General features: G+C 35.7%; 1 protein-coding gene across 2 annotated transcripts; it reads left to right on the top strand.

The window, feature by feature from the left end:
* Nucleotides 1–443: 443 nt before the first annotated feature.
* Nucleotides 444–17,503, top strand: LOC124330272. Of its 2 annotated transcripts, none has more exons than XM_046788699.1 (6): nt 444–559; nt 9,432–9,520; nt 9,587–10,014; nt 13,586–13,799; nt 14,603–14,852; nt 17,019–17,503. In XM_046788699.1, exons 3-6 carry the CDS (start codon nt 9,610–9,612, stop codon nt 17,206–17,208), a joined length of 1,059 nt encoding a protein of 352 aa, XP_046644655.1. In that variant the 5' UTR covers nt 444–559; nt 9,432–9,520; nt 9,587–9,609; the 3' UTR covers nt 17,209–17,503. The 2 variants fall into 2 exon arrangements, with proteins under 2 accessions (XP_046644655.1, XP_046644656.1); XM_046788700.1 differs by lacking the exon at nt 444–559 and adding an exon at nt 8,346–8,546.
* Nucleotides 17,504–26,238: the final 8,735 nt, after the last annotated feature.

Below are 26,238 nucleotides of genomic sequence, written 5' to 3'. Positions count from 1 at the left end.
GACTGTTTTTCTATTCTCTTTTCTGAAGCTTAATAGCACGATCTGCCCATAATAGATTTTATCGTGGGAAAGCTGCCCAGTCAGTACCTTACTTAAAGATTTCGTCATCATGGTGACGCTATAGACATCTGGTGGTGATTTCTTTGGGCACATTCGGGCACTGGCTCGACTGACCAATCACAGCGTCTTTGCATTGTGACAGGGATAAGCTCCTCCCCCTTGTGACATTAACAAGCTCCTCCCCCAAAATGTTCGTGACGTTATCCGTGACATAAACAGGATCCTCCCCCAAAAGCTCATTCTTTTATTATATATGGATAGGTAACAAAAATTTTCGCGATAAATAGAAGTATAGAACTGTTTTTGCCACCCTTTATATACTTTGCCGGAGCTCCAACCGTGGTGAGTGAAATTCACATACTGCCGTCTCGTTATTCATATGTAAATGAGCCGATTTAATCTTTATTATTTCTTGAACACATTTCCCTCAGTGTTAAATATGAAGTTCATTTTTTAAAAACTTCATTTTTGCTTTACAACTATCGTAAGTAAAAGAAAGGTGCGTAATCAAACAGTTTAATTTAAGACTGGTATTGTTGTCTTTTGATTAGTTACCCGTCACTCACGTTTTTCCGAGTAGCAATTGATTCAATTGCATTGTGTTTGACCGTGAATCAAATTCGTTTTCTTCTGTTTTTTTTTTCTTATTCGTTAATTCTCGGGTTTTTATTTTTATTAATTTTAAGACTGGTATTTTTGTCTTTTGATTTGTTACCTGTAACTCTCGTTTTTCCGAGTAGCAATTGATTCAATTGCATTGTGTTTGATCGTGAATCAAATTCGTTTTCTTCTTTCCTTTTTCTCTAAACCGTTTATTCTCGGGTTTTTATTAAAAATTTGAAGTAACCAAATTTTTCGCGATATTATGATAGCCGGAGTGATAGACCCCGACGAATAAGACCCTCAATTACAATATTCAAGCGATTTCATTTCTCCTTGAAAACGGGCTATCTCCCTTTTATTTTTAAGGTACTTTTAATTAAATGTTGAGTTATTCAAAACATTTGTCCTTATGAGAATGAGCAATTCGCTTTTCCATGATTCTGTCACCCTATATATACTTTGCCGTAGCTCCAACCGTGGTGAGTGAAATTCACATACTGCTGTCTCGTTATTTATAACATAGTAAGCCGATTTAAGTTTTTATTATTTCTTGAACACATTTCCCTTAGTGTTAAATATGAAGTTCATTTTTTACAAACGTCATTTACGCTTAACAACTATCGTAAGTAAAAAAACAAGCGAATTTCCGTGTTCCCTACGCCACATTTTCTCTTCTAGCTAGATATCCCCCTTCCGCGACTCAGCCTTCCCTGCTGCATTTCAAAGATTTCTCCTTGATACTGGATAGGATAGCATACTTGACTTCCGGTATAGGATAGGATAGCAATAGGATAGGATAGGATAGGATAGGATAGGATAGGATAGGATAGGATAGGATAGGATAGGATAGGATAGGATAGGATAGGATAGGATATGATAGGATAGGATAGGATAGGATAGGATAGGATAGGATAGGATAGGATAGGATAGGATAGGATAGGATAGGATAGGATAGGATAGGATAGGATAGGATAGGATAGGATAGGATAGGATAGGATAGGATAGGATAGGATAGGATAGGATAGGATAGGATAGGATAGGATAGGATAGGATAGGATAGGATAGGATAGGATAGGATAGGATAGGATAGGATAGGATAGGATAGGATAGGATAGGATAGGATAGGATAGGATAGGATAGGATAGGATAGGATAGGATAGGATAGGATAGGATAGGATAGGATAGGATAGGATAGGATAGGATAGGATAGGATAGGATAGGATAGGATAGGATAGGATAGGATAGGATAGGATAGGATAGGATAGGATAGGATAGGATAGGATAGGATAGGATAGGATAGGATAGGATAGGATAGGATAGGATAGGATAGGATAGGATAGGATAGGATAGGATAGGATAGGATAGGATAGGATAGGATAGGATAGGATAGGATAGGATAGGATAGGATAGGATAGGATAGGATAGGATAGGATAGGATAGGATAGGATAGGATAGGATAGGATAGGATAGGATAGGATAGGATAGGATAGGATAGGATAGGATAGGATAGGATAGGATAGGATAGGATAGGATAGGATAGGATAGGATAGGATAGGATAGGATAGGATAGGATAGGATAGGATAGGATAGGATAGGATAGGATAGGATAGGATAGGATAGGATAGGATAGGATAGGATAGGATAGGATAGGATAGGATAGGATAGGATAGGATAGGATAGGATAGGATAGGATAGGATAGGATAGGATAGGATAGGATAGGATAGGATAGGATAGGATAGGATAGGATAGGATAGGATAGGATAGGATAGGATAGGATAGGATAGGATAGGATAGGATAGGATAGGATAGGATAGGATAGGATAGGATAGGATAGGATAGGATAGGATAGGATAGGATAGGATAGGATAGGATAGGATAGGATAGGATAGGATAGGATAGGATAGGATAGGATAGGATAGGATAGGATAGGATAGGATAGGATAGGATAGGATAGGATAGGATAGGATAGGATAGGATAGGATAGGAATACGAATAGGAACGGAAAAACTAAAAAACACTGAGGTCACAAGGTGAAAAGCACTTTATTTAATGTATTCATGCGTACACAGACTCTTATCTTTATCAATACTGACTGAAGAAAAATATTGAAATTAAAGTTCTGCAATGAAAACATGATGAAAATCTAAAAAAGCTTTAACGGGGGATACTGGTTTCGATTGATTTTGGTCTTCATTCTATTTTCTCTTAAATCGACATTATACTTCTGGAATGTGTTTGTCAACATACAGCCGTGTCTAAAAGTTTGTATACCTTGTGCTAAAAAATACGCCTTTTTACTCTGTATTGGCGGATAGTGTGAGCCTATCGCAAGAGAAAGTGGTTGTTATTTATTCGCATTTTTCTTTTTTAAACCAAACCCTCTACCCCACCCCCTTAGTTAACTCCATCCCTTAACACCACTAACTATTTTACTGTAATGTGGCAGAAGGTTAACCACCCCTTTTACGGAATCCTAAATTAAATTTAAGAACGCTAGATTAGCAAAAGTTCTAGAATTAAACGCGTATATGACAGAATACTGACGATTAATAGAACTTTTCTATCAACTATATTTAGTCTCTATTTATTTAGCGTCAGGTGTGTACCCTCGAAAGTGTGCAGACAATGTGCCTGCTTCTTCCTTGCTTCGACAACACTTTAAAAAAGTGGAGTATCTCCCCAATTCAAGTGCTTATTGATAGTGAAGGGTCCACCTCGAAATTCCTTTTTAGAAATTTGCGAGTAAGAACTTGGGCTTTTTTCGTCTATCACGTGACTCATAGGTGGGCATTTAAGCCCCTACTTAACGATCAATGTCAGACGAAAACAGACATTTAAATAGGGGGGATACTCCCAAGGGATGACGAGGGGAGTAACCTTGCAAGAAACAGAATTTTTTAATAGATTTCCAAAATTAAAAAAAAAAATATTTTAAAATTAACAAAGATTAAGAGAATAGATAAAGATTGTGATACAATTCAATATTCACGAATTGCGTGAAAAATAAGCATTTATAAATTTAAATAGCATCAGTGAGCACCGTACCAGTCGAATCAAGGGGTCCTGCAGTGCAGAGGGTAATTTTTCTTGGGTGCCGCCCCCAAAACATTTTGAAATAAATAGATAATGAAGTAACAATACTTCCAAAAGTCTAGGGGAAATTACCAAAAACTCTTTTTTTTTCCCTTTTTGCTGGGGAAAGTTCAAAAAAATGGTTCAGCAACCGCATGTAGTTGTTGAAAAACGCCTATCACAGTCTCGTACAACCCTACTTCGCCGCGCCATCTCATACCTCAATAGTTGAATTTTCCATCCACTAGATGTCATCACGCGAAGGACTGATTGTACAGGGTAGTTTTCACGGCTGACTCGCTTGCTAGGTTTTCCGAAAATTGTTTTGATTAAGGGCTGCCTCTCTTAGCACTAATTCGCTAGTGGGTATAAAAGTAACATTCCCTTTCTTCCTTTTGTTTTCCTCCCCCGTATAATTCTCCTTCTTTCCTTTCCTTTTGCCTCTTTTTACCTCTCTTGAAACATTTTTCCCAAAAACACCAAAGGACTTCCCTTTTTGCCTTTTCAGCTGGGGAACTTTCCAAAAAATGTCCCAATGCTGCACTGCCGGAACCCTTGGGTCGAATGAAAAAAATTACAATCTAAAAAATTTTTCAAAAGTGAAACTATATTTAAATTAGCATTAATTAATACATAATTAAAGTGGTCCAGTGGAACAAAATCCTACTTAAATGCGGGAGACTCGTGTTCAATATTCGAAGAAAGCCAATCTTATACATACAAATACTGCAAAGTTATTTCTTATCCTATTGCCAAACTTTTTTGTCCACTTATGAGTGTGATTTTTAGACCACACTTAACCACATTTAGGCCCTAAGTGGAGAGGAACACCTTCATTAAGGTGTGCCTCTAAGTGGACTAGTCCATTTTTAAGTGGTTACCCACACTTTTTAGTGTGAACTTCCATTTTCACACTTGAAAGTGCAGTTAAGTGTGTGTAAATTTTGTTTCTGAGCAGATGTATCTGCCTGTTTAAATCAAAAATAATTATTTACTGTGAAAAAATGAAGTATTAAATTTATTTGCTCATTTTATGGTGTCTGTTAGATGAATCACATTTAAAATTTTGGGCACCTCAAATGTGAATATCGATATCGACGAATATCTGCCTGCATTAATATTAATAAAATGTAATTATGAACTGAACAAATCAAGAATATAAGCTAGGAGTAGATATTATCTACTGTTTCTGCTTGTTGATGAACATGAGAGATGCTTCTTTTAAGAAATAGGATGCAGCATGCATTATACTTCAAGTATCGTGCTGAAATTCTTGCGTCAAAAGTTAGTCATATGTGAGGTTTCCCATAAGTCCTATTAAGCAAATTATAATCAAAATTTGTTGTAGTTAAAACTGAGCTCTTTTATATCTGTTTGTATTATTATAATGCCTGGTAGAAATGTGGTTTCAAACAAAATCACTCTGAGAAAAATGGGGTTTGCTAAGTTGAACGAATAAAGCCTTTTGGTACCTAATTTTGAGTAGGCCTACTTTTAACTATTCGAGTGACCTTCTCGAAATCTCAATTACGTTCAAGGCTAGTTCTGTGTACTCGAAAAGTTAACCCGTTCGGCTATGGAACTTGAAGGTTGATATTGGGTATACTTTGACTAAGCTTAAGGTAATTAAAGGCATACACGAATAAACCCTACCCTGTCTTCGAGTACCCAAAAATAATAAGAGTATAATCTACTTTGAATCAATTTAAAAAATGCCCCGTGATGGGAATTTTTTACATACTAAGTAATAATGAAATTGGAATTTAAAGATTTTTCAATCAATCATAAAAAATGTAAGGCAATGAAAGCCATTAAGAACCCCCAACCCCCACTTTGAAGCCTAGAGCAGACGAATGGAATTTTAACAGCCTTCACAAGAATGAAACCAAAACATGCCAATGCTTTGTAGTTGTGGTTGCACCAAATGTGGGGAAATAGCCATCCAAGATGGAAAACTCTAACCACTCTATGCTTATTTCGATGCTATGTTACTTCAAATTCAATTCACCATTTTTCTTTCGTGCGTGACGTAAAGTGTAAGTAGCATAACCGCACTAAGTAACAGAGAAAATTATTTAAAGTAGGAAAATTGCAAATGTATTAGGGGAGAGTGGGGAAACTGGAGCAATTTTTTCTTTTATCTCTCATTCCCTTTTTTAACGCATTAAGTTCCACGAAGTCTTAAAAAAGGAGAATAATTCAACCCTTTAGAAATGTTTTCTTAAACAGATCAAATTATATCTAGGTTAAATATTTAAGATTTAAAAGTAAATAATTTTGGGGAAACTGATCCAATATCAGTTTTCGGTTGTTCATATCGGTGGTGGCTCTTGGCCCCTGGATTTATTACGAAGAAATCGAGAAGTGCAAGAATTTGGACAGTTAAAACTCAAAATAATAAATAAAAATAACCAAATAATTCAACTCACCAACAGAAAATAAATTAAATGCGGTTAAATAAATATGGTAGTAGACTAAAAACAGGACAATTTTCCCCGAACGAAAGGGTCTTTAAGACAAGGTATAATATCTTCATCACGTCTTCCAGATTTATTAATAATTTTAAAGTTATCGGGAAATCCGAAATTGATCGAAATTTAAGGTAGGACGCCAATTTCAAGACGGAAAATTTATTTAATTTTTTATTCCTGAACTGTTCGTCGTAATACCATGAAACTTTGTTTTAAGATGCGTATTTTTAAAATATACATTTCCAAATTTTTTAAATATTGTATTCCAATTCCAACCCAATAAGAAATCAATTGAGCCAACCAACTCAAACCCCAGATCACGCCACTCTCCCCTATTCTCTACAAAATACTGTCCGATAAAAAGAGACATATGTCTAGATACATCTAGAAAATTTTGTCTCGTATTCTGTTCCAAAACGATGTCAACCAAAAGAAGACATGGTGTCTAGAAAATGTTTGATTGCCTATGTCTTAATTCTTTTTCCCGTAATGAAAAGATGCGAAAAGGAAAATAGACAAAGTACATAGCTAGTATACTTTATTTTGAATTGCTTTACCAACACAAAAACCTCGTATTTCTTCACTACGCTCGGGCTCATTCCCGCTTGGTTACTTAACCATAATTAAATAAAGTAAGTTAATATTTTTAAAAATTCTTACTGCATATTTAAAAAAATCTTAAATTCTGCAGTTGAGATGACGCGTTTTGATTTTGCACAAACAATCCGTAATACACTACTGAGTCCTAATAGCTATAAAAAGCCTGATCAAATTACACCTGTCAAATTTCTGTGAGATGTTTTACTACCACCGCCACTAATGTCGTCTGCTACAGAAATTCTCAGACGTTGCATATATCACATTTTAAGCCATTATACTTTCAATTTTAAAATTCAATATGATAAGTTTTCCACGCAATATTTGAAATTAAACTTAAATGTGACAGTTGATTTTTATCAATGTACTTGGCAATGAATCACAGTAAAAATGTTTTGTTGTGGGAAGGGGGGAGACCCCCCCCTTTTTTTATTTATCCAACTATATGCACTTCCTTTGAAGTTCTAAGTGAAAATCTAACAGACATCGAACAATTTTAACCAATGGTTAAATAAATTCTGAGATAACGTAGCATAATACGCCCCCAAGTTAAGTAACTTTTCATAGTAAAGTTAAGTAAGTAAGTTTACATAACAACTGAACATGAAACATGTTTATTTAATAGAAAAATAAAGTAAACTGTACTTTACTTTATTGCTTCACTTTAATTTACTTTAAAGTAAAATAAATGAAAAGTTAAGTTATGAAGTAAATTACAGTGTTTTTGTATTATTAGGTTCATGTGTTATTTGTTATTGATTTTGATATATACAATCAACCCCGTACTTAGCTGATTTTGGGGTGGCTACTGCTGGATTTGAACCATAACCCATGGAGTTCGTATGCTAGTATGCTACCAATGTAACAAAGTGTACCAATGTTACTAAATGTAACAAAGTGAATAAATTTATAAATACTATTTTTAGAATAGTAAGAGATTACTTAGCTAATCATTAAGTAACTAAACTAAACTATCTTCTTTAAAAAAATAAAGTATAAACATCAAACTCGACTATACTTTACTAAAATATATATCTGTAAAACAAATTAGAGACTGGATTTGAACCACAGCCTAAAGAATTCGTTCACCAGTGCTCTTCCACTGCGCTAAACAATACTGCTTTCGTACTATGACTTGAAAAAAAAATAATAACAAAGATTTAAAATAAACGTATTAAATAGGAAATTATGGCAACAATGTTTTTTAAATAATATTGCCAGTAAGCTAGTCTGCTAAACGGTAGAGAAAAGAACGGTTGTGTCAAAACATTTCTCTTAATTAAGTAAGAGTAAAGTAAAAGTGAAGTGAAAATAAAGTAAAAAGTACTTAATTAAGTAATAATTAAGTAAGAATTAAGTAATTAATTAAGTAAATCTAGTCGGCTAAAATAAACTTTAACCGAAACTTTGATTTATCTCTGTTTTCTTCCCTCTTCCAATCAATATAAATCTCGGCCATTTTATTTATCGTGAACAATTACCACCGATTTTTACAACTTTCATCAATCTCTGAAACGTTCCTTCACTCCAAAAATCTTTTTACTTCAATATAGGATTCCAACTTTTTCAAGATTTACTTAGACTGCCACTCATGACACCCAACAATGCCACTCCACATCATAAAGCTCAAAGGGATGCACCACTGTATCTTATTTTGTTTGGTTTTGCAGACTTCTACTTGAAGGTTTAGCCAGTAGGCATCTAGTAATATTTATCATCGATTAGATACGATAGAAAGTTAAGTAAGTAAAGTATTTTTAAAGTATGTTTATTCTTTAAGTAGGATTTGCCCCCCCCCCCAATTTTTTTTATTAATAAGGGAAGAGTGTTACTAGTCGGCTTACTTTTTTGTTTTTGGTCTCCAGTGTCTACAATTTTTAGTATCCTAAAACCTCGCTGGGCTTAACAAAACGAGGGAAAAATTAGCTACAAAAAACAAATTGAAATTTGTAGTTAAGAAAAAGTAAGTTAGATTGAAAAAGCAAGGCAAAGGTATAGTAAGGGAAATTTTTCTCCCGGTTATTTAGTTTAATGCTGAAACAATTCTAAATAGGTTAGTGTTGATATAATACTAAGTAATTTAATATTTTATAGTATAATTTTTTTGATATTATTAGTATTGAAAATAATTATTAATAGCCGGGAGAAGCATTTTCATATGCCTTTTCAATTTCGGCTACTTGCTGGGTATCAGGAAAAAGTGGGATGAAGTCGAAAATCGTAACAAAATTTCTAAGATTTTTAATCATGAATATCTCTGCTAATAAAGCTCAGATAAAAAACGGGCGAGATGTCTATAAAGAGGGTAGGGGAATCTTTGATCATGTTTTTTAACCGTCTGGTCTGACCGATAACTGGTGTAAAAAAACCGAAAACCACTACAATTTCCGGTTAACCTCCATAGTTGCTTTTAAATAACCAAAAAAACTATAATAGTTTATTAGAAAATTGCGGATTTCACCATTCGATTTTCCATAAAATTCAGAATAAAATTTTTTACTCGTTGACTGGCTGCGATTTCTATTTGTCGTTTCCTAAAAATTGAAAATACTAAATACTACTCAATCCGCCCTCCTTGAGTGGTTTACTCGTTGTTAAAAGTATATAACATTAGTTTCTCGTTATAGACTCACACCTTTTATTCTTAAACTCTTGACGCAATGTCGCTACCTGTGGTTTTTCTTGAGTAAATCTACACTACCGGGTAATTCTAATGGTAAAAGCGATTTTTTGTTATAAGTTTGAACAGAATGTTAAGTATTTTTTTGAATTTATTATCTAGGTATTTTTTCATCTGAACTAAAAATGTTTTTTGTTGCCGCGATAGCATATACATTTAGCTGCATTTTCCAGTCATATTTCGTTTCCACTTCGACAATTAACCTACCACAATCAGGATATCCCCTAAATGAATATTTTAAGACTTCTGAGTCATACGATACAAATGGTTTTCTTGATCGTCGTTATTTCAGTAACAAAGACCACGAAATAATCCATAAACGGAGAGAAGATGAGAAAAATAAATATGGCAGTAATAAAGCATTGAATTACAACCTAGATAACAAATCTAGTAAACGCCAATTAATACGATATAATTTTCGGAATGTGGTTCATTGTCTGGATTCATTATTCATCAAAGGAAACCGTCCTGTTAACATCACTTTCATCGGCGATTCTATCATGCGCAACCAATTCAGGAATTTTATTTCGGTTAGTGTGATGCAAAAATATGAATGATAAATCAGTAATTTACCAAACAAACAAATAATTCACTGTTCAATAGTGTACCGTGATAATAACAGAAATTATCTGATAAAAATGATTTCATTTAGATAAAAAAATTAAATCTCAAAATTTCCAAAATATTAGCATTGAAATTGCTTTAAAACGTTTTAACATTCTGTCGGCCACTTTAATTTTTTTATTTATTTTTCTGAAAATCTTCCTTAGAGCATTCAGAAAATGTATCTACGTCGATTGGTACATTCGTAATCGTCTAGGCCGGTTAGCCGAAATTCCGGAATTTAAAAAAAAAATTGTAATAGAAGTTGAGGTTGAAATACTTTTTATTATTATTATGAAACGAGTAACCTGAGCCCCGGTCGAATCCGGGGAACTTTGGTCTAGCGTAATGTTCGACTGTTTTGCTATTCGCTTTTCTGTAACTTAATAGCACGATCTGCCCATAATAGATTTTATCGTGGAAAATCTGCCGAGTCAGTAGATTCCCTACCTTACTTGAAGATTGCGTCATCACGGCGATGCTATAGACATCTGGTGGTGATGCAAATCTGGTTGTTGCGTCATGGTTGGGACATCAAAGATTGCGTCATCACGGCGACGCTATAAACATCTGGTGGTGATTTGTTTGGGCATGTTTGGGCAGCGATTCGACTGACCAATCACAGCGTGTTCGCATTGTGACATGAAAAAGCTACTCGTCCAAAATGTTCATGACATGAATAAGCTCCTCCCCCCCCCCCAAATGTTCGTGACAGACACAGGCTCCTCCCCCAAAAGCTTGTTCTTTAATTATCCATATACGAGTAACCTGAGCCCGGTCAAGACCGGGGAACTTTGGTCTAGCGTAAAGTCGGACTGTTTTGCTATTCGCTTTTCTGTAGCTTAATAGCACGATCTGCCCATAAAAGATTTTATTGTGGGAAATCTGCCTAGTCAGTACCTTGCGTGAAGATTGCGTCATCACGGCTATCCAATAGACATCTGGTGGTGATTTGCGACTGACCAGTCACAGCGGGTGCGCATTTTGATATGAATAAGCTCCTCCCCCAAATGTCCGTGACATGAATAAGCTCCTCCTCAAAATGTTCGTGACAGACACAGGCTCCTCCCCAAAAAGCTTGTTCTTTTATTATTATCCATAAATATAATAAAAGAACAAGCTTTTGGGAGAGGAGCCTGTGTCTGTCCCAATGCGTACGTTGTGATTGGTCAGTCCAGTCGCCCTTCAAGAGGGTGAAAACCGCCGCAGGTTTTCACCCTCCTGGCTGGTGGTCAAAGAAGAGGGTTGCTGCAAAAGGGAAAGGGTGAAAAGACAATGGGTAAATTTCCGCGCCGTTGCAAAAAGAAGGGTGAGTACTGGGTGCAAAAGAACAAGTTACACACTCACAACACAGCTTCATTACCGATTATCGCGCCCTATATCGATACTTTAAAATCACACCAAATTCAAATTGGCATTTCAAAAATTATGTTATTAAGAGAATGTGCTTTTTCCTTAGATTTCTACAACACAAATTTTTTGTAGTTTTGACATTTGAGGATGTGAAGGAACGATTGATTGCGCTTTGGAATCTTGAAAGAACATTCTCTTTTCATGATTGGTCAGGCATATACAGCTGTAATGTTAAGAACAGAAGAGACCGGTCCCTCAACATCCACAAAGCGCAGTCAGCGTAGGCAGCATAGGAAACGTTGTCAAGCAAGATTGTATTTTTTTACCCCGACACCATTGGCTCAAGGGGACTTTTTACACGGGAAAAACTTCTGTCGCGGGTACCGCTTCCCTTCAGATCAAGTCCCGACATAATTACAATTAAGAAATTGATGTAATTATTTTTAACGCGAAATTTACTTTTATGTTTACTATAGAAATTAGGATCACAAGTGAAAATTGCTGATCGTTTTATTCGTGAAAGTTACATCCATCGTTTTTGTTCTTTAAGTTCGGCAATCACGTTCACTTACGTTCATTTGCTTTAAAAGGGGTGAAAGCTAATGAGTTCAAATTTAAGCTAGACCTAAGTTCCTCGGTCTCGACCGGGCTCAAGTTTCTAGTATATGGATATTTGTTCGATTTCTCATTTGTAACCCCCCTCCCAATCTGGATTGTAAATCGATAGTCTCCGCACACCATGGTCGCAGAGGACTAGTTCAAAAGTTGCTTCGAATTGCGGAGCAACTTTTTTGGTATTAGTATATGATAATGCTTATCGAGTACATGATAAGTATCACATATGTTACAACAAACATGTTTTTTTTAAATCCTTTTTTGTGTCTATGAAGAGTTTGCTAGTCAACGGGTATTGACTAGTCGATAAGCATCAACATCTACTACTAAGAAGTGATTGCTAGAGGTATATAAAACTAGCTAGAGTTATATAGTTAGTTTATAGTAAGTAATAGTTAATTTATCGACCCGTGTTGTTGCGTGTTCACTTAACAACTAGCTAGAGTTATGTAGTTAGCTCATAGTAACAACGTTCATTTATCGAAACAAACTTTTCATAACATTTTCCTGAGATATTTTCATTATCAGTGCTCAAAGAGCACTTAATTTAAACTTCATTTGACACGAACCTCTCTGGAATTTTTTCCCGCTGATTGAACGAAAAGGAAGCTAAGATGCTCATCTTTATATCTTATATACAGTAGGCACCACAAGTATTAGAAAATCGTCAAAAACCCATAAGCCGCCGTGTATCAGTCTCGCTGAATTGCGAGACAAGTAATGGGGCTAGATTTTTTTAAATTTTGTTTACAAATACATTGCTTGATAATGTATTCTTTAAAAAAATCAGGGCTGTACATGCTTCCACCGAGGCTGTACACGACTTTCCCTTAGTATTATAATTTTTTTTTCCTCCATGCTTTTCTTATGGCGGCAGGGATTTTTCTGGCGGCATATCTCTTGTCCAGATTGAGATTTTGGGCCTGGGATTTTTTTTTAAATTGCCTATTGGGCATTTTATTGTTAGAGCATCAAAATATCGTGATTCATTAACCCCTTCTCTATTTTATTTGTTCGGAAAATTTTCTCATTTCATTCACGGAGTAGATAGTTGGTGTACAACAACACAGAAAATCCAGTTTGACTTTTTCCCACTGGGGTCGCGCAACTTTTCTTTTGTCGCGGACACACAAGCGCTCTTTCTGTGGCGCGCGTAGATTTTCTGTGTCGTTGTACACCAACTATCTATCTTAACTCTCTTTTTTCTCTATCAAGGAAAAATTCTGTCAATCGACATTTTAATTAAGTGCCCTTTGAGCACTTTTAATGAAAACATCTGATAGAAATTTAATTAAAAAGTCTAAAAGACTATAAATTAGCTTTGTTTGTTTTAACTAACTATACAGTCATGCCTGTAAGTTTCTTGAGCAGGCAAACTGCTCTATGTCATTTTAATTAGACTTGATGGAAGATATAGTTTAGGAATTCTTGGCTAATGGAATCGACAAATGACAACCCCTTTCCTTAGTATCCTAAAAAGTCGCGTCATTTTTTCAGTCCAAAAAATTTATTTCACTCTTATTTAATCAGTTTATTCCAGATTACGACAGAATATCGAGCATAAAGATATCAGACGACGACAGAACTGTTCGCTACCAGAAGGATAATTACGTACGCAGCGAAATACTAAACGATCTTTTAGTATCTTTCCAATGGCATGCGATAATTAATGGCAAATTAATTTCGATTTTTAATTTGTGGGGAGATTCAGAAGATTATCAAACCCCTGATTTTATTTTCTTAGGTAATTACCAAAGTATGTACTTCAAGTTTGGCAAAGAACGATTGAAACAAATGATCTTCGTGAAGTTCCAAAAAAATCTACCTTTTGTTAATATGTCGAAGTTAAGGTGTTCCCAAGAATGCGTAGTAAATAAAAAAATAATCGTAAATAAGGACAACATCCAATAAGTGATACAGTTTTTTGCATTGAATGCAAAAAAAGTGTTTGCAGATTGGGAAAATAAAAAAAATTATGATATTTTTTAAAGAAATATACTTTTTAATGGAGCTTGGGGCTGATCCGTACAGGGGTTATTCCGTCCCAGGTCCGAAAAAAGACCGTAACTCTAAAATAAATTCTCCAACAATTACATTATCTTTACTTGTAACATGGTACAGTACCGTTCAAAAAATTTCGAACACGATTTTAATTAAAAAACATCTACTGGACGAATATTGAACTATTAAGAATGTTGTTTTTCTCTTTAAATTTCACATCAGAATGAACAACAATTAGAGGTAAAGTGAGCTTCCTAAGCTACACCTTCCCAAATTCCTTACCCAATTTCCTTACAGCCTGTCTGGTTTCATAATTTTTTGGCAAGGATATGGCCATTGGCTTAACGAGCCTATTACTCCTTTTTCTTTCTTCCCACCTTTCGCTTTGTTCTTAGCCCACCAAAATTGGGCTAAAAATTAAACATATTTTCCCGCAATGTGGGAAGGTGGCTTTTAAAAATAAAATCGCTGTTCGGATATTTTTGAACCATACTGTATATGATATTATTTCCATTTTTCTGATCTAGTTTTTGGTCAATCAAACAGGATCCACAGTTCACAACATGTTAAAGGAACTATATAACTTAAATCATCGGTCGTTCTTGGAAAATTTGGAACTGGATTTACTTCCAGCTATTCTTAACTATTTAAGAGTTCATCCTCAAAAACAGATAATTTGGATGCTGCAAACACCTTCTACGGATCTATTGGCTCCAATATCTTTATATTCATATAATGAAAAAATTCATATAAAAAAGATCCAGGATTACAATAACATCGTTCGGCGCGTATTCAAGTATTGCATTCTCATTTATTATATTTCAAATGTAATTTTTATGCATTACCTGTAGACTATTTAATATTTATAAAAAAAGTTTTAGATTATATCTCAAAAGAGATTTTCTGAGACATAGGTAACTAATTTAACATTTTCGCGAATGTTATACGAATTTTAGGCGTATTTATTACTGTCAGTTTGATTTTGCATAAACAAAAATCTAGTTGGAAAACGGTTAATTTAAATAACGATAAAAAAATCGATAGTCTAAATAGCAAACGTCTGAGTGGGGCTAGTTGTTATATTGGTTAGTTGGCACATCCGTTTTTCTGATTAATAACGCGTACTTATTTTTTTAAATAGTTGTTTGCGTTTGAGAATTTAAAATGAAATTGTTTTAAAGTCTTAAAATCGTTATATTAATTCCGTTAGTTTGTTTATCTTTGGACTCTTGGCTAAATAAATAAATGTTCATCATACACTGTTAAAAAATTCTATGGTTTTCCGGTTAGAAACGCTACCAAATATTGGTTCTGTCAGAACTATTAGAATTTACACTGTTTAATTTTTAGAGGTAGCATATAACGATAATTGGTATAAAATATTCGGTATCAAAACGTACCGAAATTCATATCTTCCGAAAAATAAAATCAGGATTCGAACCAATAACCTACAATGTGACAATTCATCGCTTTAACCACACGGTTGGGTTGCTGACAGTTGAACTCCAAAGAAAGAAGAACTCAATGACAAAAGAATACCATTGTTTTAAAATTTATTAAAAAATATATATTGGTATTTGAATGTAGAACCCCACTGACAGTAGAACTTCAATAACTTATCAACTCGGAAAAGGAGATAGCTTTCAGATCTCAATCCGGAAAGTGACTCTAAAAATCCGGAATAGGTTTATTCTGTTCAGAATCGCAAGGCAATTTCAACGGAATAATGTCGAGGTTTTATATTTTTCATTCTCTAGTTAATCGGGATTAGTGAAATCTCACGATAACCTAATGTTTTCTCTCTGACAACATAGCTTTTAGTTTCATATTCGGCTTGCAGAAAAAAATGATGAAACATGAAACTCCGTAAGCTGCCATGCAAGAACTGTTACTGGTTCGTGTCAAATTGATTTTTCACAATTTCATCGAACTGGCAACTTCTGATGTTAGACAACTCTATATAAATCTAATACTTACTTACTTACTTACTAAAATCTAGCCTTTTCATCCCTCTTCCAGGATCTAAAAGGACTTAAAAAAATTCGTTCATTTGTCCAAGATTTTACGATTTTCGTGATACCCCCCCCCATTCAACCCATTTTTAGGCATTTCATTCGGCGTTGTCGTTTGCAGTGTACTGTGCTTTTCCCCCCCTTTCTGTCCCCTCCTTCGCTTTCTCCCTGTTTCCTGTATATCTAAGGCTTGTATATCGATACAAATGGAACTTGATACACAGGAATATTGCGAAAAAGGGGAGCATTCTCCAACAAAGGATTTCCTCCTGATTTGCCACCCAAGGCATTCCAGCATTCCCTAAGGCTTTGCTGCCGGTAGGGAAAGGCCATGTGACATATTTTGCGGGGGCTTCAATATTTTAAAAGGATACATTTCCCTATAGAACCCTAACACTTTTTGAAAATTAAAAAGATTTTGAAAAATGAAGAGTAGTAAATCATCTTTCCGATAAAAGAACTAAGTTAGGTTGAGTCTACTAAAAAAAAATTCCACGCGAGACACCCTAAGTCATCGGGTAAACACCATTTTTCGACGGGGGTGATCAAATACCTGTCGTGGGTACTGTACATTTCTGTGCTTGAAATCGTGTATATTTTAATTAACTAAACCATAAGTGCCTTATTTTTTACTGAAAAATAAGTTTAATTTTTAAAAAATTATTTTACAAAGCTACCAAAACGAAATACGTTTTCGGAACGTCCTTTCCGAAAATTTATACTTTTATTTCGTCCCAATCGAAAAGCAAAAATTGTATAAAATTTTACCGAAAAGTGATTTTTATTACATTTAAAAGCGAAATTATAAAATAATTTACTAGTGTGGTTTTTCACCTATTATCATTATCACCGGTACCATTCCAAAGGAAAAAAAAATATTTTTACCAATGTACACAATTTGAATTGTAAATTCCAATTAAGTGTTGCATTTTTAATTACGTCATTTATAGGGGAACTCGAGTTTTGATATGGGATTCATTACTACCTGCTGCAGAGGAGTATATACGAAGCTGCGCTCTACAAATGTTTCATCATGCTGACGATACAGTTTACGAGTATTGTATTGACTCCATTCACTTCGGAAACCGAATATTATCAATAGGCAGCCAATTGATTTATAATCATTTATGTAACGTTTAGTTTTCTTAACAGTTGGGAAAAGAATCTTTCGATCGGTTCTAGTATAATTAGTGATGTTATTAGTGGAAGAAAGTGGGATATTTATTGTGCTTTAGCTAGCAATGAACCCGAACACCTTTCGATTTGTGCTTCCTTTCTCTCCCTTTTATTACCAATCCCCTTTCGATTTTTTAACTCTGGCTTACTTGTAATCCACAAGTTTCCTGTTTCAATTTTTTGTTATCTCGCTCTTTCCTTTTTCTATCAATTTATTCTGGCAAATTTGAGTTGCAGAACCCATGCTAGAACTCCTTTTTGGTCCTTTCTACTGAAAAAATAGATCATAGCTAAGTATTATTAATATAAAATAACTTTTTAATAAATAAAAAAACTATACACTTCTTACCTGTTTTTTTCTCTCAATGTTGACGCAACAGTGGCTCCCTACTTATTATTTCCTACTCACAGTAACTACCTAAAGTTTTGGACCGTGCCAGAGAACCCTATGGGAAAAAGTATTTTTCTCGGCGTTCCCAAAAATCCAATTTTCGTACGAATGACGGACGAATGTTTTTTTCCGTAGACATTGTGGTAAGAATTCAGCTTTTTTTGTTAATTTTTCCTATCACGGGATGGGTAGGTTTTTTTACAAGCCCAATATTTGGGGACGCTCCGTAGAGATATTTGTAAATTAGGGTTCTTTAAAAGGTGTAACAATAGAACGAGTTATGCTTAAACGACACGGAAAACTTCAAAATGAAGAGGTTCAAAAAGTCTGCAACAGTTTTGACCGTTCTAGTGCTTTTCTTTGCCATCATTTCCACCCTTCTGAGTTCCGCCCTTATGGGGGGGGGCGACAACTTGGCGCGGGTCGATATCTACAATGATGAATATCATGATGGATCTCTAACCGAGCAAATACGATAAATTTTTACTTGATTTTTATTTAAATAGGGGAATTCACAAAAGAAAAGAGAAAACAAAATGGACGACACGATTTCAGGGTAAAAAAAAACTTTTATTTGTTGTTCCTTTACTACCAGGACTATTTCAGATTTTTTTTAAGATGCGCATTATTTAAGATCATTACTATTTATTTTAAAAAATGTAATCCTTTTATCCCAAGAGGACGAAAAACGGCGGGTACCAACTTACCCAGCTACCTATTCCACCAGTCTCTCTTAATCTGGTCACTTAAATTCGCCCATACTGAAACGAGATATCCCTACTAAAAAATTCCTTTGTTTTGCGGGGGGTTGTCAACTCGATTCGCACACCTCTATAATTTTAGTCAAAAAGCACGAAAAAATAAGGGAAAAAAATAATTGTGAAACAAAATATTTCCACTAAAAAAACCTTAAAATAGCGAAAACATTAAGTGTTTCTATATAATAAAAATCATCAAACCTTTGTAAATGCTTTTTCTAAATTTCTACACCCTAACTGGTCGGTTGGAAACCAGTTACTACTCTCCTCTTAAACATCTTTCGAACGACGGGATGTCCATAAATTACAATTACGTCTCACTCTGAGGGGGAGGGGTGCCTTTACTTTTGTGACGGGGAGGTTGGGAGATGGAGGGAGGTTCAAGAAAAGAAATGTCACGTCACAGCCTGTCATTGCCATAACCGCCATCTGCCGTCAAAAATAAAACATAAACATTTTCTCAATTAACAAACAAGTCAAGACTAGTCAAGAGGTCATTTTTAACACTGTGTCCACCACTCAAAGAGGCCAAAATTGGGGGTTTGGGGGGTTTAAAATTTTGGAAAAGGGAACCAAGGCATCGCAGCCTTTCTCTTTTTACTTAACCCATTCGATTATATAATTTATATTCGATAGGGGAGAGCTGAACAAGTATAGTGTAAGTTGTCACCCACCTTTTTTCGCCCTTTTGCAACGGAGGAATTGCATTTCAAAAATTACATGCTATGGTCTTTACTAATCTTTAAAAAAATCTGAAATAGCCCAAGTATGAGGGAACAAAAAATAAAATAATTTTTTGGCCCTTAAATCGTATCGTCCATTTTATTTTATTTTTTCTTTCGTAGACTTCCCAAGTTAACTAAAAATTTAGTAAAAATAAGTTTCTAAAGGAAAAATATTTCTTCTTTCAGAAAAAAAATTATTAATTTTTATTGATTTATTGGTTGAAAAAATTTTCTTGCTGCGTTAGAGATGAGATGAAAAAAGTGTCGAAAAGTTTATGACGCCATCGCCAAGTGTTCTTAGCCCATTAGAATAACTTGGGTCATTCAACCCCGTTTATATGAGTAATTTACCCCGTGACTAGAACCACTCCTCTTCATTTTCGAAACGCTTTTGGTTTTAAACAAAAACAATTAATCATAAAATAAAAATACTCCTTTTATAGCTAATATTTTAAAGCCTAGCGAGGATAAAATTTTTGAGAAATATTGAAATGGGGGCTAAAAAATTAAAAAGCGCCATCCATGCCGATCTCCCCTACAGGTGCGACTTTTTTGTGGAGGGGGCTTCGATTCAACGTTGAATTTTATTCTTAGGAAATAACACAGTAAAAAATTGTTCCTAAACTTAACCTGCAATTAACAAGTGTGACAGAGAAAGTAGGAATTTGGTGTGGTTCAAGACGCCTTCCGCCACACGAAAAACAAGTGGAGTACCTCACCAATGCGAGAGCCATTTGATAATTTTGGGAGTTTCAACTCAAAATTTGGGTGGAAGAATATTTTAGATTCTAGAGAAATTCGAGAGATTCTGAAAGATTCTGATAGACTCTACGAGATGAAAGGCAAGAAGATTGTGGCCATGGAGGCCTGGGAATACCAGGGTGTACAAATATTCTGAGAGTTCAAAACCACCTTAGCACACTCTAAAATTCTATTGTGATTATTCCTACCGCTACACCCGGGATTTATCCCATCAATCACGTGATGAAAACGATTGTTCATTAGTATGCATTCGTATTCATTCCCACATTTCGAACGGAAATGACCAAGGTCATGAAAATGGAGGGGTGATTTTTCCAGGGTATGATAGTGAATAAATTTTTAGAACAGTTTATTTTTAATTTCTTAAATAGCACTTATTAAGATGAAACAACTAGCAATTAAATATTGGCATTATTTGTTTATCCCTGAGGTATATTTATATACGAAGGTCCTTAACAATATAGGGTGTGGGGTATAGGGGGTAGGGTAGTGGTAGCTAGTAGTGAAATTCAGAGGGTTTAATGTCCATTTAGTTATCCTTTTTACGTTTCTTCCCTGAATGACCAATCGTCACCAAATTTTGTACATAAATTCTGTCAAAATTTGATACATGTCGTAACGGGGTTTCATTTGTTTTCATTACTGTTTTAAAAATTTAATTTGCGTACTTGTTACCTAGCTGGTGCCGAATCCTAGGCAGTGAATTCGCTTTCGTTTGCTTAACCTTCCAACTGTCAGTGCAGTGAGTGCTCAGCAGTGTTAACAAAACGAAAAAAAGTTTGAATCTTCCCTAGCAAGACAAGTTTTGATGATATGATATTGATATTTTGATGATATTTGATTTGATTTTTATTGTTCTTGTTCGATTTCGTCTTTATTGTTCTTATTATTGCCTCTTTTTGTTAACTGTTTTTAATAAATGATGATCTTGATTTTAATAAATTTTTTGATCAAGTAAAATTTCTATTCCCCTTTTTTTAACGGTTAGTCATCAACCAAGAAGTTGAGGAACATTTTAAAAATGTTTGATCATACTCATTTTGAAGCTCTGGGTCAACTCTCTCTTCTTCCATTGTCCTCTTCACAGTCATCAAGATCTTTTGGTGGTCGTGAAGAGTTACCACCTATCTTCCACTTCCATTTACCTTCGAAAGTTTTTTAAGTGTAATTTTTTAAAAGTTACGAATTTAAATTTCCTAAATGGCTTGAACGAGATTCGAAATCCGAACCATACGAGTACCAGCCCGAGTTGCTAACCATTAGACCAACATTGAAACTAGATTTAAGGGAAAGCGTGGTCAGGTTGTTGTGTACAGCAAACAATGTAACGAAAGACGAAGTAAAGCTATGGTAATATCGCTAGCGACGCTACCATCGGTATCGATTTTGGAACCGGTCGTAAAACACTTAGGTTATATGCCTGAATTAAGATTTTTTCAGCGGTGGTTTAATCTAACTGCTATAAGAGCACATCCATTTCTTTATAGTTAATATGTAACTAATAATTTTTCCAATTCCATGTTACTATAGTAATAAATGTTGCTAAAACTTAATCTAAACATGAAGTGCGACGTGGGGTGGAGGGGTGAAGCCTCCGCCACACCTTAGTCGCACCACTCATAATATTAACAGATTATTAGTCAATTAGTTATAAAGAAACAATTATGAAAGAGAATAAAGGGAAACAGAATTTTCCAAACGTTATAGTATGCATTAATCTACCATAACCTTTATTTTCTGTCTCTTTAACGTTTAAAAAAATTACCGAAGGATATTACCGAAGGAATCTTGTTTTCTGTTGATTTATTAAACCGAATAACCAATTTAACCACCTGAAGTGTTTTGGAATGTTTAGTGGACACCAACAACGGGTGTCGTCTGCTACAGTGACTCAAATCGTGCGACTTTGTGGAAGTCCTCATATTGGTTGCTCTCATTGTTGCTTCAAAGAAGTTTAATCCAACTGCATTTCTTTTATCATCTTCTACTAGTGTTTACAACTTTTCATTTTCAGAACTATTTTTCCACCTTTTTTGGAGAAAGTCTTGTGAATTTTTGTCAGTTGTCAGTTATGTAAAATAGTTTAACTCGCCGAAACGCACCATGCCTCGTGTAGAACAGCGTAATAGGGATTTAATGTGTTTCAGTTGTGCTCAAATTATCTCTGCTTCTTACACAGCACTAACACGGCATTTTAGCCAACAGCATGATATTATAACTAGTAATAAAGAAATAAATTGTGACATTTTTTGTAGTCAAATTAGCTGCAAAAAAAAGTTAAATGTTTGCAAATTTTTCGCTATCATTTGTCTGTTTGTGAGAAAAAATCAAATATATTGGAAGATGATTCTGTGAATTGTGATTTAGAATATGTATACGCAAATGTTGAAAACTTGAGGATATTGACTTACTCAACGGGTGTTTTGTTGCTGACCCTGAAGAAATCTCGAAATTTCCCACTCTTAACTCTAGGTATAATAATGCTAAAATTGTAAGCTCAGTTTAACGTCGGTGAATTAGCAATTAATTATTTTTACATCAAGGTTGATTTTTTTTAAGGAAAACGACCACTGCAAAAAAGTTAATGTGATTGCGAAAAACTATTTTCAACGCACAAAAGAAAAACTTTTTTCGGTCAATTATTATAATCCAGAGGAAATTTTCATTGAAGATCATGTGAGAAATAGAGATATAAATTTTGTTTCAAAGCAAGTAAAAAAAAACATTACAATTTTTTGGTGTGCGAAAAACCTTGATAGGTCTTTTTTCTAACGATTTATTTTTTATGGCGTGGAGATGACGAATGTCTTGGGCAGTAAAGGTAAGATTCACGAAGTGGGCAACTTCTGTTATGTTATACTTAACATCCCACCACTTGAAATTATTGCCTAAAAATACTATTTACTTTTGCACTAGTGAAAACTACAGATTTGAAAGAACAGAGGGTTTGATTTTGTAATTGAAGAATTCGCACTTTTAATTTTGGTATCCGATGAAGGGATTTTATTTGACAGCACACATTGACACAAAGGGAGCACACGAAGTTGGTGGTTTAATGAGTCCAGCAGCTAAAATGTTTTGTTGTGTATGCCACATCAGTAGAAATGAAATATATGATTATGGAACGACAGACAACGTCGTACTTAGAACAAAGCAATCACTTGATTATCAGTCACAGGATGCGATTGAAAATTTTCCGAGTGGTGACCCTAGTACAGGAGTAAAGGGTGTGTGCCCTTTAAATAAAAGCATTACCTTTTTCACTTTGGGGAAAACCTTATATTTGATTGTATGCATCACAGAAGTTGGCCCTATTTGTTAAAACTGTGCCTTAAAGATTGGAACATTAACAAAAAAGAGTACGGACTCCATTCGGCGTGCTTAACCCTTTTTCGACGCCAAAGTTATTTTGGCCGTGCTTGACTGAAATTAAAAGTACAGATTACTGAGGACGTCTCAAACCACTCAATTAAAAAGAAATAAAAAATTCCTTTTTTTACTGTACTTTTTTTTGCTTTTTTGTTTTTTGTCCCGTCAGGAAAGTTCCGACCGGCACTTCAGTCACCGAAAAACGGCCAAATTTCCAAGCGACTGCCGTCCGCCGGGACAAAAAAAAAATGTCCCGACGGTTACACACAGCAGCCACTAAAAAAAAATTGTCCCGTCAGACGGCTCGCACTAAAAGTCTTAGGGGTTTCAGCGAGTAGAACGCGAAATATGAAAAAAATGATCTTACACTTCGGAAATTCTTCGTCTTTTCTCTTTCTCATTTTTCTTGGCCAAAAACGGAATCAAAATGAATCCATTTGAAACGGCGGAAGGAAAGGAGCTTTTCCACGAAGGAAAAAACTACTGAACCGAACACTTCTGGTTTATTTTCGCTTATTCCAAACAGCTACATCCAACATCCGCTTCGAATCCATTTCTTTCGACCATTACTATTTCAGTTGATATCAATCCAGGCTTTCGCCCGTGCCGGTGACCGCTCATTCAGATCCCCAAACTCAGTAAAATAACAAATTGTTACAACATAAAACAGTTTATTTAAGCCATTCGTCTTCATCCAAAAAGACACCATCATTTACATCATTATCAAGCAAGTCAAAATCAGAATCATCAGAGGAATCAGATGAAGGATAAATTCCCAAATGATCAGTTTCGACGGTTTGGACTGCGATCTCTTCTTCAGGATCGACAGCAAGTACCGTTTCAGGAGCAGCCTTTGTTGGATCGAGTATCCGATCATCGTGAAATTCCAAAAAGCAGTTTCTTTTCTTGGACAGACAAAGAAAAATTGTGCTTATACTGCACTAAGAGAATGGTCGAAATTCCTTCGTATGACCATTGGGTCTTCTCTCGGTCGTGGCTTGGCACCATTCGCATCGTCCTCTATTCTCAACGAAAATAGGATGATGGATTCCGACCTGACTGAAGCGTATTTCATCTGGCACGCTCATAGTCTATCTTTCCTTCTTTTGGCACCGGGCTCTGCCGAAAGTGGAATCTCTTTCATTAATCTTGCTTCTGGAGCATCTCCTTTGCGGCCTATCTCAGCATTCAGCCCGTAAAGTAAAAGAGAAGTAGTAACCTTTCGCTTGAATTCCAAAAGACTTAGATATATTTTGTCCTTCGGGAAGGTTTTTCCTTTCTGGTATTTCATCGTCTGGAAAGAAATTAAACAGAAAATTTTTGAAGCTTGGCACTCTGTCAATAAAATTTCTGAACTTACCACCAAATCGCAGTAAGTAATCCAGCTATTCACCATACATGTTTCCATGAGAGAGTAAAAGAGACGGTGCCACCATTTTTTTAATTTGCGGTCTCTCTCGTAGTAGGAACGCAGCTGGTTCGCCGTGTCTACACCGCCCATGTTATCGACGTAATCGCCAATAGCTTTTGGACAAGACTTTGTTCTGAACGAACCATCGCGCTGCTTCCTTTGCACCTTGACGACCTTTGAGCCGTTGAAGTTGGAAGCGACCCGAAACGGCTTAGTGTCCTTCCAGATGAAAAGACCCTTTCCACCCGTTCCTGGTTCACCGCCAAACTTGGCCACAAATTCGTCCTACGGAAGGTTCGATTCGTTGACCGGAAAGATGGGTTGCCCCACTCTAGTTTTAAGAATCGTTCCAACCGCATTGATCCCCTTTTGTCGAGTTCGTCCAGGAGGGCGATGCTCGTGAAGAAGCGATCAAAGGCTACTACATGTCCTTTTTTTGCCAAGGGCTCGCAAAGATTAAGAACTACTCCTTCCACCATCGTAAAATTGGAATCCTTGGGCGTTTCACCAATTCGAGTTCCATGATAGATCTCAAATTTATAGGTGTAGCCTCTACTACAGCATCGACTCCAGATTTTGAAGCCGCTTTTGATGGGTTTGCCCTTCATCGTTTGCCGAAGAATGGATCGACCTTTAAATTTCACAATGGATTCGTCTATACTTTGCCACCTGGGAGGCCGGCGACACTCACTAAATTGCTTATTGAGTACGTCCACCAACGATCGGATCTTTTGAATCGGATCCTTTCGCACCTTCAACTGTTTATCGTTGTCTAATTCAACATGATCAGAGCAAGCAAAGTGTTTTGAAATGAATTAAAAACGCTCACGTGTAATTGCTTGATGAACGATTCCAAGGCCGTAACCAGAATCCAGCTGCCTTTCTCATTACATCGACAGCTCCGGATAACGATGATAACCCATCAAGAACTGTATTCCGAGGAACGCAACAAGTTCATGTCTGTCGACTAAACCTCCAGGAAGCATTTCACTAGATTGCCTCCCTTCTGGTCTGCCTCCAAATCTCCTAGATGGTGGATTGCCTTTTTCAACGTAATTCCAGGAGTCTCGGATCCGTTTATTTGTCTTTTCTAGCAAAAGATCAAAAGTTTGGAATCCGCTAAGCATAGACCAAAAGATGTGGAGAGGAGTATCACACGGATGGAACTTAGAAAATACGGGGCCCACAGGTTCCTTTGCAGTAAACGGGTAGGAATACTGCCGGTTATGTGGCTTCTGATTCTCATCATCATTCTCTTGGTAATCTTCTTCCACATCAGTCCAATAGCTCACTCCCTTCCAATGCTTGTTGATGGCTTTATGGTGTGCGATTAATTTAGCATCGGCCTTTCGTTGCATTTTAAGCTTCACCGCATCTGAATTGACCTTTTTAAGGGCCATTGATGGATGTCCTTTAAAAATGCGAGGACCACGATGTCTCAATTTCGAATTGGTCAGTCCGAATTTTATTTTCGAGCGAAGTAACGAGTCACTTCGTCGTCGGCAACTTGACCGTCAGAAGAGCACCCTACCTTGGCGGTTGACCGGGTCATTTTTCTCCTCTTTTCAGGTGGCGAGG

Source organism: Daphnia pulicaria, chromosome 1 (genome assembly GCF_021234035.1).
Source record: "Daphnia pulicaria isolate SC F1-1A chromosome 1, SC_F0-13Bv2, whole genome shotgun sequence".
NCBI lineage: Eukaryota > Metazoa > Arthropoda > Branchiopoda > Diplostraca > Daphniidae > Daphnia > Daphnia pulicaria.
This window is presented reverse-complemented; position numbering and strand designations above follow the sequence as displayed.

What these genes read in the sequence shown, in the direction of transcription:
- LOC124330272 (XM_046788699.1), top strand. Translation starts at nt 9,610, where the DNA reads ATGTTTTTTGTTGCCGCGATAGCATATACATTTAGCTGCATTTTCCAG. An exon ending in AATTCAGGAATTTTATTTCG is followed by an intron (nt 10,015 to 13,585) that starts GTTAGTGTGATG and finishes TTATTTAATCAG; the next exon opens with TTTATTCCAGATTACGACAG. An exon ending in ATCGTTCGGCGCGTATTCAA is followed by an intron (nt 14,853 to 17,018) that starts GTATTGCATTCT and finishes CGTCATTTATAG; the next exon opens with GGGAACTCGAGTTTTGATAT.